Source organism: Lissotriton vulgaris, chromosome 3_1, assembly GCF_964263255.1.
Source record: "Lissotriton vulgaris chromosome 3_1, aLisVul1.2, whole genome shotgun sequence".
NCBI classification, from domain to species: domain Eukaryota; kingdom Metazoa; phylum Chordata; class Amphibia; order Caudata; family Salamandridae; genus Lissotriton; species Lissotriton vulgaris.
The window spans coordinates 1,743,435,556-1,743,450,051 of record NC_141689.1 but is presented as its reverse complement, the minus strand read 5'-3'; the positions used below and the strand labels follow the sequence as shown (position 1 = coordinate 1,743,450,051).

The window sequence follows — 14,496 nt, the reverse complement described above, 5'->3', positions numbered from 1 at the left end:
GAGACAATGTATATATAGTACACAGAATTCACAGAAATAGGAATCGGGGCAGCAGAGGTTCCAGAGAGGAAAGTCAGACACGTGATGCTGGATGCGCTGTGGCTTCTGGTATCCTTGCACAGCCCTGCGGCCCGTTCCCGCTGCACGCCTGTAAGGAGGAGGTCAACTGGGAAGTGCTCTGTGTTCCTGGTTGACCTGGCTGCGGCACTCCAAACTGCCCGGGAGAGACAGAGACAGGCTTTCCTGACTGCTGCTGACCCAGATACAAGGATGGCCGGAAGAGGTTTTAAAATCTCCAAAACGAGACCGGTGAGCAGGCCTCCACAGTGACAGAACACCCGGCTGGGACGGGGACTACCAAACCCAGCATGCACCGGGAGGGCTCCAAGGAGGACGGAATGGAGCTGAAGAATAAAAGGAGAGGTGAGTAATCTTCCAGCGCAATCAGTAAGCGCCCCACAATAGGGAATAATTAAACTGCCTTTCTCCTCTTTCTTTTAAGTGTACGTTGGCACACCCCTTTTTTAACCAACAGTTGGAGATCCACCATTGTTTTTTTTAGATAACTGATGTATTCACAGAAGAGTTGTCTTGATGATTACCATCTGTAAACAGAGCACATAGCACTTCAAATACTGGCTGGTGGCCTATTTGTTTTTTTTCTACTTTTTATTATTAGTTAGCGCAACGTCGCCGACGGAATTGAAGACAATATTTGTACTTCCTGGAAAATATTATAATTGGCTGTTCCCTTGCTATTTATTACCAGATTGGGAGGGGGGTGTTGTGGCGTTTTGTCAAAAAAATGCTTAATAAAGATTTTCAAAAAATAAATACACGAGTCATTAAAGAAATCCACCTTCAAAACTCCTTTTCCTTCCCGGACACACATGGACTTGGTCGTAGCCCGCAAGTCCTTAAAGCGCTCCAAGGTACTGTTGGCCTTATCCCCAAACAAGCAGATGCCGTTGAAGGGCATATCCATGAGCAAGCCCTGGACATCAGGCGAGAACCCAGACGAACATAACCAGGCGTGGAACTGCAACGCCACTGTTGTAGACATCGCCCTGCCCAATGAGTCTGCGGTGTCCAAACCACACCGAATGGTGAACTTAGCCAGATCCTTTCCTTCAGCAATCACTTGAGAAAGGACAGCCTGGACTTCCTGAGAACACTGAGGCAACACCTGAGCCACGGTATCCCACACTGCATGAGAGTAGCGGCCCAACAAGCATGCAGTGTTCACCGACTGCAGGCCCAAGCTGGCCGAAGAGAACAACAGCTTACCAAACTGATCCAGTTTCTTGGAGTCCTTATCTGGTGGGGCCGTGGGAAAGACACTCTGCGACGCCGAGGCATGGAAGACCAGATCTCAGGCGTGGGATGGGTTGTCATAAAGGCAGGGTCGCCGGGCGGTGGCGTCTGGCAACGTTTTTATCCACAGGAGCCCCCATGGCTGGACATGACCAAGTGCCCAAGAGGACGTCGGTAAGGACGTCATTGAAGGGAAGCAACGGCTCGGACGAAGTAGACGCTGTTTGGAGCACCTCAGTGAGGAGGTTGGTTTTGAGGGCCACTGTGGGGAGGTCGAGGGCCTCAGCAGCCCGACGGAGCACCATCGTGTAGGAAGCGCCCTCCTCCATCGTAGGTGGAGGAGAGGCAAACCCCGGGTCAGAAGAGACATCGAGGTCGCCGGCGTCCTCTAAGTCGTCCACCCAGTCCTGCTCGGAATCACACTGCCAGGCAGGGGGGTCCTTGGATCCTTCCCAGTCCTCCTCCGCCTCCCGCACCTGAGGGGCAGGTCGTGGCGGCAGGACCAGAGCAGGGACAAACTGCGCAGAGAACGGCGCAGGCCTGGGTCGGACCGCCGCCGCCCAATGCGGATCCCAGGCCGGAACAAAATGGTACTGGAACCGGGCCAAGGTTGGAAGGACGGCACCCAAAGCGGCGCAGAGGGTGGAGCCGAGGGCGGGGCCGGAGCCGGCAACGCTGCACCTCGAGGTGCCGGAGCCAACGGCGTAGGATCCTGTGGCGCTGGGGCTGGATCCTCTGGCTGAGATGCCGGGCCAACAGGGTCTAGACAATGGATCGCCGGGCCAGAAGGCGTGCCAGCGGGAGCCTAAGGCCTAAAAAGGTGGTCCATGGCAGCAAGAAACTCTTGCACCTGTTCAGGAGATGCCGACGGACACTGGTACTGCGGGTAGACCGTGGGACTCCCAGGCTCCAGAGGAGCCGCAGCTGCAGAGCCCCTGTCCCCCTCATCCGCCTCTGATGAGCGACTGGATTTCTGAGAGCAAACAAGCTTCTTCGACTTAATTTTATGACGTTTACCACAATCCGAAGACTTGGAGCCCGAGGAAAGACGGCTCCGGTCCCGCGAACGGCCCCAAGATCCGGAGCGGCAGTGGGACAAATGCAGGCCCTCCAGCAATTTCCAGCGCCGCTCCCTCAAGGCCTTCAGGGCCATGGCTCGACAATCCCGGCAGTCGTGGTCAGTCTCCAGGCAGTAGAGGCCAACATCGCGGGGATCAGCCACCAACATATTATGGCGGCAGGCCCCACAGGACTTAAAGACAGGCATCCCTATGTGCATCAGGAGAAATAAAAGAGGGGAGACCAAAGTCTCAAAAGTAGTCAAAAAGTGACTAAGGTACTTGCTCAATACGGATCTGCGCTTGCTGGCGCGGAAAAAGAAAGAACTGACGTCAGCGCGCATGGGTGGCGCCTAAGTAGTCTCCGTGACGTCATCTCGGCGCTTACGATGCCAGCGACGGGCGCGGAGCCGCAGAACGCACCTACTGACGCGCAGGGGTACTGCTAAGCAAAACTTTCCAGATCCAGTCTGACGCCTGGGGATATTCTAAGGTAAAGAATCCATTACTAACATGTCTGTTTCAGATACATCATGTACCAGGCAAACAGTGGAAGCAATCATGTCAAAAGGGGCACTTTCCTACACCCCAGATCAAGTAGGGTGGGAGGGAAGGTATTGGGGTTCCTTTTCTGGTGGGCTCCTGGCCCACCAAACTCTATGGCACTTGATGTTGTGTGAGAGGGCCGGTGCAGGGCCATGGAGATGAGCAACCTGCCTAATAGGTGGACCTAAATGTAGTTTCACCCAAGAGCCTAAAAGGGTACCCGTAAGGGAATTATTAAATAGTAATAGAGGTTCTGTAAGGGCCTGATCAGGCTGAGGTGTCTCAGTCAAAACAGTCTTCACCTACATAGCCTGGAGCTTAAGGTCTAAGACTTATGTCACCCTTTACATAACAATTGAAAAGGTGTCACTTTCCTTACTAATGAGGACCATGGAGAGAGGAGGGTGGGCAGGGTGGTAGTAGGAGCAACGATGGGAGGGACACACAAGACCAGTCCCTGGAGAAGTATACGGACCATTAGCATCTTGGACTTCTTCATAAACATTTTCCTCCTCACATTGTGAGAAATAATCATACCCTTAATCGTAATGGTCATTGTCTGAGTCAGTGCTGAAAAGATTGTGCAAAGTTTGGACCCTACCACTTGGTAAGGGCAAAGGGCCAGAATCGGAAAGATTGCCTGATGAGTGCGCTCCAGTTGGAGCCAGGAGTGGCCTTGTTTGAGGCTGTGGTTGATTCTGCTTGGAGTCTACAGCACAATGGGCCTCAAATCCTCATTAATGCAAAGGGAAAAGGCACAATGGTTGATGCTGGAACCTGTGCTGAACATGTGGGTTCAAGAAGCACAGGCGCCATAAAGGGTGGATCAGTCAGTGGAAGTCCAGCTTGAGTCTCCTATGGATTCTTGGGGCTCGGAGGAATGCATGAGGGGACTGTTAAATAGACTAGACTCTGAATCGGCTCCGATGGGGAGCAGGATTGAAAGGCACTTTTACACCCATGCGCTGTTGGAAGGAACCATTCCCACTTCAACTTCTTATGCTTTTTATTACACTTAACTAAACACTTCAACAGTGGTAATAATCAGCTCCAGGAACTACTTTGGGAGTGGGACCTTCTTTTCGACTGATTGCTGTGTGGAGAGGACTCCTGTTGGAAATGGAAAGTTTGGCCTAGCGGTCCATCTGGGCGCACTCGTAATAGATCCTGAACTTGTGCCCGACCTTAGGCACCAAAGACCTACCTCATGAGAGTAGGTCACAGACATCTCTTTGCAACTGTCGCTACATAGCTTTACCCCCGTAGGCTTAGGGGGAGATATTTTCCCTTTTAAACTGGCTAATTATTTGCTGAAAATTCAGACTTGCAAGACCAAGGGAAAGCTTTAGGTCAGTGACTGAAGGTGCGGAATTAAAAATAAACTGACACTAGCATGCAAGGGAAGTGTTTACATGCAGCTCCACTCACCACTTCCACAGCAGAATGACACTGGACAGGAGCTGCACACTGCCACTTACTGGTGTGCAAGAGTACTGCTCCAAAGTATCTAGATTCAGTCTGCCGCATGGGGGAGTATTCACAAGATGAGGAATCTGTGGTTAGAAGTATTCTTCAGAAAAGGGAAATATTTCAATGGTATTTCAGAAATTATATTTGCAGTGTTGGGTTTTATTTGAATTCAAGGACAGGATCTTCTGCTATCCCAGAATCCAATGCAATTTAAAAATAGTTCTAAAAGGGTCGAACTGGAGGATAAAAAGGGCTTAGAAAACAAAATAGGCAATTGTGCGAATATCAACATGCAGGCACTCCACCATGGAAAAGCACAGTAATCCATCGTAAATAACAAGCCCTCAAGAAGATATAACAATATTCAAGGGAGAATCACCAACACTTCTGGACAGGAGATCCTATTGGATGAATATACTCCTTTCCTTCTAAGCCAAAATTGAAATGTAATACATCCTATAGCTAAACATAACTTTAAGCTGTTGGGATGACAGACTATACTTTGGAACAATCTCTTTATTCCTTAACTAGCCCACTTTCCTTTACCAGTTATATCATATTAGCTATGCTTAATTAGAATGTAATGCCTGTCAGCAAACCATCCACCCACTCTTTCATTCCCTCAAAGATTCATAATCAATTATCAAAATATGGTTGAAACAAAAATGTACATTTACACTGGTAAATTTATCCTTTCTTCAGCAGATTAACCCCTATACTCAATAAGAGAAATAACTGTAGGAAACCAATCCATACCAGCACTGAAGAAGCGTATTATGCATCGGTGAAGCCACGGATGACTGGAGTCGATAGAAAACGCCCTCTTGATGGACTGCATCATCAGAAGAAACTTCTCTATACAGCAATATCAAAAAGTATACATTAGAGACATACTAACAAAATGCACAGATGTGCAATAATTCACAACAAATGGTACATATAATTGAGGTTTACTTACCAGACTAAACACACCAAGTTGAATTAAATACACTTCAGTCTATTTCGAATGATATCTTGCCAACTCATAATATGACATTTAAAATAAATGGAGGAATAAATGATTAAATATATATAAAACAGTATGTGTGAGGAAATTGGGTATATTAAGTGGTGTGGTAGTTTAACCTCACTGTGTGAAGTATCTATCAAAACTATTAGGACCATAGGGTTTCATCTTTCAAACCCTCAGAGCAATCCTAGGTAGCTGTGGGACTGAGCAGCAAGACTTACACAGAGGAACAAGTGCTAAGCGTTTAAACAACACCAACATAATTTAAGACGAAATCAACAACAATCAAGAAATCAGACACCAATTTATGAAAATAGGTTATATTTTTTAAAAGCTTTTAGACACTAGAACGAAAAATATCTACTGGAGTATTTCGGCGATATAGATTTTACAAGCAATAATAAGTCAGTGCAATGTTACTCAACCATGAACAAACCTTGGCAAAGTCAACGGATTGGAAAAAAACCTTTTCAAGGAAAACTTGGTTAAGTGTGAATGCGGTTGGTTAGAAGTACTGGTGCAACCAACTTTGGTAGGAAGCTAGTCAGGGTGACCAGCAAGGCCCTCATCGAAAATTTACCTTCACAGGAAAAGCAGTCCTTTAACAGTTCCAGACACTTGATACACATTGCAATGGGCACTTATGGAGTGGTCCTGAGGCAAGAGATGAAGGATGCTTAAGATGATCTGAAGATGCTGTGGATGCAACGCGGTGTAAGGGTTCTTTCCTGCACGGATTCATTGGTCTACGAAAATAGTGAGGGGTTCCTGGTTGCAGGGTAGACGTCCCACGAAGTATTCCCCAGTTTACCCAAAGTGCAGCCGCTATAGACTACCAGTCGCCCACTGTCGCGGTCACAGGCCAGCCCCTCTTGAGTCCAGACCTAATAGTTTCTTACCTGTCGGTGTAGTTTTGCAGCTTGAAGATCTTTCTGGATTCACTATGCTGTGAATATTCCGCCATCTAGTTGTTGGAGTTCGGAAAGTGCTTTGTATTTATTAATTAATTTTTTTGCTGTGGGAGGTTGCGAAACCTGATCCTCCCGGTGAGGCCTCAACCCCCATCGTGTGTGTGCAGGCTCTCAGATTATTTTTTCCCCTTCTGCCTTGTGATTTTTTTTCTCATCGCTTAATAAGTCTACTATATATATTGCCTAAGGGGCTGAGAGTGCAGGGACACTTGTAGATTTTTAAAAGTTGACTTCTATATAAATATTATAGACATATTGACATCTACACACCTGTTTTTATTTTTTGCATGTATGTGTCTACATGCGTATGCAAACATCTTTATCTCTATATATCCTTGTATTACCACCTCATCTTTCTGGCGGAGATGGGTGGGTTCGCTAGTGAATCCAGAAAGATCTGCAAGCTGCAAAACTACACCGACAGGTAAGCAACTATTCGTTTTGCAGCGTTAATCTTTCTGGATTCACTATGCTGTGCATAGACTTCGTAGCGGTTTAGTTACCTTAGCGGCGGCTGTGTGGAAGAGGAGCGTTGGTTGTTGAACATATGTTGAAGCACCTTTTGTCAGACGTGCTTCCTTGTTCATTTGTATATCCACACAGTAGTGCTTCTTGAAAATGTGCACCGAAGCCCATGTTGCCGCCAGGCATATGCCTTGAAAGGGTGTGTTAGCCAGGAAGGCTATTGTTGCACCCGTCTTCCTAGTAGAGTGGGCCCGTGCCCCTCCTGCTACTTATTGGCCTACCTGTTTACCTCGTAGGTATCCATACGGCTTTCCTTTGAGGAAAGTACCCATATACGTACTACTTTGCGTATTAATTTGTATTTGTTTAAAAAATGCTAGATGTGACCAGGAACAACCCCATTGAATATTTTATTCAAATGGTTAAACGTTCTAGGCCCATTCATCCCTGTGTAGGCTAACACCTGATTTCCTTGTTATATTCTGTGCGTGCTATTTTTATTATGGTCCTTACAAACCACTAGCTCCCTTTTTTTTGTTTTCTTTTCTTTTGTTGATGCAATGGGCCGGTTTTTACTACCATAAGTAGAGAAAGCTTAATGTTTTTTTTGGGTGCCTGGCTGATTTACGGGAGTACGCATTTGTTGTCTGATGCTCACCTTGGTAGCCCAGACAACTGCAGGGGCATGCTGATGCCCTGTTGAAATTTGTTACCACCCGTCCGTGGTTATGGTATTGTAGAACATGGGCGCTATTGCCTGCTTATGCGTCCTGTTAAAGGCCTTACCCTATTATCTGCCTTAGCTTGTACATATAAGCGTACCTGATGCTATATCAGCCATATATCTAATATGTATATTTTGATGCAGAAGCCCACGTGTGTGCGCTTATCCTTTCTTTACGAAGAATACTCCACCCATGTTGTCTATCCAAATATTGACTTGTGCAGGAGAAGTTGTCCTGGACTCAGTTTGGCCACTGGGTTCAAGGAGGGTGACGGACCTTTGAGTGTATTGCGCACCGTGGACCTGTTGGCTAACTATTTGCGAATGGTCTCCTAATTTTTATCAGGCTATTGCCTGGTGTCTTCTGGTATTGAGCTGCATTGTGATTACTTGCAAGGGAGAAACACCGTAACATTTGACTGTGCTGTGTGCAGACCATGTGTAGTTCCTACAATGTAGGCAGTAAGCCTGAAGAACTGCACCCGGCTGTGTGTTCATTCTGCCTTTATGGCTGGTAATGGTAGTTGTAACGGGAACACGCCCTGGTTAGGTGTGTGTTGGGTTTGCCCTTATACATTGTGATGAGTAGGAGGTCCCCTACGGTGGGCCACATGTGGGGAATGTGTTCCTACATAATCCCACTGAACCTGCTTGGCTATATGTTAGGCATATGCAATGTATGAGGTATTGCTTTGATTGTGTTAATGTGTGTAGGTGCAGCACGTGGTAGTAGGGTGTGTACCCCCCACTGTGGTTGGCGCATTTTAAGGTCCAGGTGAACCGCAGTTGGCCGGTCATATGGGATACCTTTTGAAGTCTCGGTGAACTCCATTGAAGAGCCCCAGGCTTCTTTACGGTGTTCAGAAAGGCTGCAGTGAACCTCAGTTGCCGGCTTTCTGAATGGAATCGGTGGCTAACTCCCCTTGAAGCGCTGCCGGTTCCCTTATGGTGTGAAGGCAGTCTCTGTGGTAGGAGAAGACTTCCACCTTTTGGGCTCGCTACGCCCATAGTGTGTGTGAGGTGAGGGTGGTTGTGGTAAGCCCACCCCTCTCATGGTGATCAGCCCATTTAGTGAAGCTCAATCGGCTTTTGTTATCGAAGCAAAACAATGTTGTGCTGCAAGTACATATTGCATCGCTGAAAGAAATTCTGTGTAGCGTGCATAGATATGTACCTGTATGTTGGGGTTTGTAGTCTTGCTGAGTGAGACTCAATTGTCCCTTACAAGTAAAAGTGCGTTTAGAGTATGCATAGTGTCATATCTGCAGCACCGTCTGTTTCAGGCTTTATGTATGTTGTATATTTTACACCGGCCTCAGTGAACCACTCAATGTATGTTAGAGGATTGTTGTTGTGGTATGCCCCAGCATCTCATGGCGATCAGTCCCCTTAGTGAAGCTGATTCGCCATTGATATTGTAGCCAACTTAATGTTGTGTTGCAAGTACATGTTGCGGTGGGGTAATGTTGTCTAGCGTTTGAAAACTATGTACTTGTCGGGGAAGACAACCCAGTCACGGGATGTGTCCTCTGCAACCCGCCGGAGGAGCAAGCACACTTACAAACCCTCCGACTTGGCCTCCTCAACTGCAGGTCTCTTGTCAGACATGCTCACAAAATAAATCTCCTCGTCCAAAACTTTACGCTGGACATACTGTTTCTTACAGAAACATGGCTAACGCCGAACAACGACTTCGACATGGTCAACGCCGTCCCCCCCGGCTACCAAATATGCTTCTTAAACAGACCTGTCGGCAGAGGCGGTGGGCTAGCCATCCTATACAAGGATCACCTCACCTGCAGGATTGACAATGGGAACGTCAAAGATTGTGAAAGTTGAAACTTCACTCTACAGATCTCGGCCACAACCTCCCTTTCCGGTCTGTTAGTCTACCGACCGCCAGGCTCACTTGGGGACTTCTCCAGCTCACTGATGGATCGTGTTACACTAAAAGCAACCACTGCCTCAAATTTCCTTCTTCTGGGAGATCTCAATCTCCATTTCCTTGATCCCACAGATAACCCTGCAGCCAACCTATTGACAGATCTCTCGTCAGTTGACATGCATCTCACGAACGCACAAGCCACCAATGAAAAGGGCCACCTTTTAGACCCGATTTTCACGAATCTCCGTAACTTCAAATCTCAGGCACCCATCTCTTTTCCATGGACTGACCATTTACTGATTCCCATGATCTGGCATCTCAAAACCACTCCAATAAAACCACCCAAAGCCAGGACCCTCGCCAGGCGATGGCACAAGCTGGTACCCGAGAATTGGGAAGCTAAGCTGAAAGAATCCATCCCTCTCCCCTCTACGGATCCTAAAACGGCGGATAGAGAATTTAACGATTGGCTCACCCACTCCCTAGATAATCTCATTCCCCATACCAGCACGCTCAAACACACCAAGAGGATCAATCCTGCTCCTTGGTACACCCCTGCATTGAACGCCTTACGGAAGGAATGCAAAAAGACAGAACGGAGTTGGAGGAAGGATAAGTCGGCTACTAAAAAAGATGTATTCCAGACCGCCTTGAGAGCATACAAACTGGCACTTCGTATCGCCAAAGGTGCCTTTTATGAGGAAAAAATAAAAAATTCCTCCTGCTCGGCTAGGGAAACTTTCCTTATCCTTAAAGAGCTCCTACAGGTCCCTAACCCCCCAGAAAAACACCTGGACCCCAAAGAAGCGGAGGACAAATGGGTCAAACTAGCTACCTTCTTTGATGACAAAATCAAAAAGATTCTCGCCTCTCTCCCCGCGACTGACGCCGCGACTGTTGCCGAACTCAATGGAGGAGACAAGGTTAACTCCCCCTCAAACCCCCCCATGAAATCACCTGCCCCTCACCTGACCTCTTTTGGCCCGGTTACCATGGAAGAAGTAGCCACCACATTTGCCTCTATCAAGAGTGACCCAGTGCCTATACGGTTTCTTAAAAAAATCACCCACACCATAGTGCCCCCGCTGACCGCACTGATTAACACCTCACTATCCCAAGGGGAAGTCCCTCCTAGCTGGAAAGCGGCGGTCGTTAAAGGACTCCTTAAGAAACCTTCCCTAAACCCTGAGGATCTATCAAATTATAGACCCATCTCCCTCCTCCCATGGATTGGTAAGGTTACTGAGAAACTTGTAAACAAAAAACTGCCACAGTTCTTGGAAAATAACCATCTGCTCAAGAACTCTCAAACGGGCTTCAGACCAGGCCATGGCACTGACACCGCACTCCTGGCAGCAGTGGAGAAGGCCAGAGACATCCTGGACACGGGAGGATCAGTGGCAGTGATCCTCCTGGACCTCAGTGAGGCCTTCGACACTGTCAGCCACCAGGTCCTGATCCATCGCCTGGGAAACATCGGAGTGAAGGACAAAGCGTTGGAATGGCTCACATCATTCCTATGCCAACGTTCCTTCCAAGTCTGGGAAAGTGACAGCCGCTCCCCTGCCATCCCCCTCCGGTGTGGCGTGCCCCAGGGCTCGTCACTTAGCCCCACGTTGTTTAACGTGTACATGGCCTCACTGGAGGAGGTGGTCGCCCCATTTGGAGTCACCATCATCAGTTATGCTGATGATACACAGCTAGTGGTAACGCTTTCTCACCCTAAACAAGAACCCTCCAACCTGCATGGATGTCTCTCCAAAATCCACCAATGGATGAACGACTCAGCCCTTAAGCTTAATGGGTCAAAAACAGAGATCCTGCTCCTGGGGCAAAAAGAGCTCTCTCTTCCTCCTAACATCTGGCCTGCCTGTCTTGGTGAACCCCCTACCCCAAGACAGAGGTCAAAAGCCTAGGAGTATGGCTAGAAAAAGATCTCACCTTTAGGACGCAGGCAAAGAAGACGGCGGGTGTCTGTTTCGGCCTTCTCGGGTCATGCAGGAAAGTACTCCCCTTGCTGCCTTTTAACTCCCGGAAACTGTTGATCCAAGGCCTGATTGTGTCCAGGTTGGACTACAGTAATGCTATCTATCTGGGAGCACCTGAAGCAACCTTCCACACCCTGCAGAAAATTCAGAACGCCGCTGCAAGGATGCTCACGGACACCCCGGCCAGAGTATCAGCAAAACCCGCCTTGATGAAGCTGCATTGGTTGCCGGTCAGGGAAAGAGTGGTGTTCAAGGCCCTCTGCCTGGCCCACAAACTACTCCACAACGAAGCTCCACCAGTCCTCAAAAACTGCATCACCCCCTACAGACCGGCCAGAGCACTCAGATCGGACCACGGAAACCTCATAGTGGTACCTAGAGTGAAGAAAGCCCGTGCAGGGGGTCGCCGCTTCTCGGTGCACACAGCGAAACAATGGAATGCGCTTCCTCTGAAACTAAGAGCAGAACCCAATCTCCTCCGTTTCAGGAAATCGCTTAAAACCTTTCTTTTCCCCTAAAGCCTCCAAATCTCTTGCCCTGCGTCACCTCTAGATTACTAGGTATAGCGCTGAGATACTCTTGGGTGATTACGCGCTCTATAAAAACCTTAAATAAATAAATACATTCTGGGGCTTGTAGTCCTGTTGTATGAGACTCAATTCCCCATTATAACTATACCTGTTGTGCTTAGAGACTGTGCATAGTGTTTATGTGACACACGCCAGTTTTAAAAACATGGTTGTGCCGTCCAGTAGTGTTGAATAGAGGACGGAGTAGGTATGTGTTTCAAATGTCCTGTGTGACGGTGTTTCAAAAGACATTGTATGTGCCCCCTATAGAAAACAGTGTTTCTATTTTTCAGCTTTATTATTTTTTTTTCTGTGCCATGCGGTGCGTGTTACCGGCAAAAGGGGCGTATATGTATATATTAAAACACATACATGAACTGTTTGCATATGTAATACTGTGTTTTGCTTAATACGTGTGTGTATATATATATATATATATATATATATATATATATATATATATATATATATATATATATACACACATACATACATACATGCATGAAAATTTCATATATAGAACTTCACTTGTACCGTAGTACTTGGTGCATCTCCCTCTTAATTGTATGTATATCTACATGTATGCACCCCACAATGAAACATGTAGCTGTGTATTATATGCACGCATATGCATACACCCATACCTACCAATATAGCATTATACACACAATTGTATCTGTTTTGATATAGTGCACCTGGTCATGTTGGTATAGGAAGAATTTACCTTCTTTCAGCCTCCAAATTGCCACCTAAGAGTTTTAGGAGGCCTAGTAGGCAAAGTTATCCTACTGTGTGTATCTTGTAGTAAGGGGTCCCTCCCTTGCATCGCCTGTTGCAATACTATGCAGCCGGATATTAAACATTGTTTGGCTTTGGCGCAGTAACTGACGAAGCTTGATCTGTGATCCTGCCTCTTGCCCTGTTAAACATGTAGTGTATAAACCTTGTGAAGGTACTGCAGTAACCAGTAATAATGTAAGTAATCAGTAAAAGTTTAAATTTTCAGCAATGGAGGGGCCATACCATATATGATAGCGTAATAGAGCATTAGCTATCAATCACTATTTTGCGATTTAATTTAAAAGACTGTGCATAAAAATGTTACTTATATGTTGCACACGTTGCCGCAAAGATAATTTTCTGCATTTGTGAACACATTGCTGTGGATAGCGTAATAGAGCATTAGCTATCAATCACTATTTTATTTATTTATTTTATTTTGAAAGTTTTATATAGCGCGAACAAGATCTTTGCAGATAACAGAGCGCTTTACAAAGGCAAGGGGTAGGTAAGTCATCAATGCAAGTAGTACAAATAAGAGGGGGGAGCATGGATAATCAGGTAGTTCAATAATACAGGTAAAACACATGTGCAGAGGGATCAAACAAGTAGTACAGATCGACGCAGAGTCTTAAAAAACTGTGCATAAATATGGTACTTATATGTTGCACACGTTGTGCAGCAAAGATAGTTTTCTGCATTTGTGAACAAACAAATATTGTACTTCTATGTTGCACACGTTGTGCCGCAAAGATAGTTTCCTGCATTTGGGAACACATATTGCTGTGACTTATTGGGCCCTTTGTATATGTGCAATTGAGGCTTAATGTACAAGGCCCCCTACTATTTCAACTTTGTTAATGTAGTGGCTCAGTAGGGAACTCTGCAATTGTGGGCATATTAGTACTTAGTGCTATTTTGCCAGCGCCTGCATGTTTGCACATGAAAGAGGCTTTCATTTGTTGTATGCCCTACGCTTTATCGTGAATAATTGTTTCCTCGTCTCTGTGTTATGTTATCAGCGGCTTTTTGGTAGTGCAATCCTTAAGTCTTATGTACAGCATAGCTGTGAACCCTTGCTTTGTACTGCCTGCACGAAATGCTTTGTCTTGTATTTCTTGAGCGAAAAGCTTTGCAGTGAATTATTATAGCCATGTGCTTTAGTAACTGCTAAATGTTGCCCTATGGAATGCGATATAGCATGCGTTTGGGGTTTGCAGAGAAAAACCCCATTACCATAAATTTTCCCTTTGGGAAGGTGATGATGAAGAACATAATGAAGTACTTTAATTCATTTAAGCTCTTATTTAGAAACTAAAAACCCCCTTCGAGGCCCTGTTTAGCAGGACTGTTCAGGAATGCGCTTCCCGGAGATAAGGCCCTGATTTATGAGGTCTCAGAGGGGGACATGAAGGCCTCGTGCAGTCTCCGGGACCGGGCGAGTTTTATGGCTTTTACAGTGGAATGCTAGAAGCCTCCTTGATGCTATGTGTATCAGGGAGGGGGCAGGGGCTGTGTTGAGAATTGGGCTACGTGCAAACCAAAAGGTTTGGCTTTGCCACTAGTTAAACTGGGGCCACGGGTGCTTTTTAGGTCTCGTAGCGAGACCTAATGCCGTCCATCCACAAAGTTGACTTTTTACGATGAGGATATTCAACAGTTCACGTGAATCACGTGACCTAACAAGCACGAGCATTCCCGAGCCTTCCCCTGCCAG

General features: G+C 46.6%; 1 protein-coding gene across 1 annotated transcript in view; it reads right to left on the bottom strand.

The window, feature by feature from the left end:
- The window catches only part of NAA15 (N-alpha-acetyltransferase 15, NatA auxiliary subunit), a 778,287-nt gene that overhangs the window by 125,806 nt on the left and 637,985 nt on the right, over positions 1-14,496 (bottom strand). Inside the window, exon 17 of the mRNA XM_086962172.1 lies at positions 5,145-5,243. Coding sequence (XP_086818298.1) covers positions 5,145-5,243 — 99 coding nt within the window. The remainder of the gene's footprint in view (positions 1-5,144; positions 5,244-14,496) is intronic.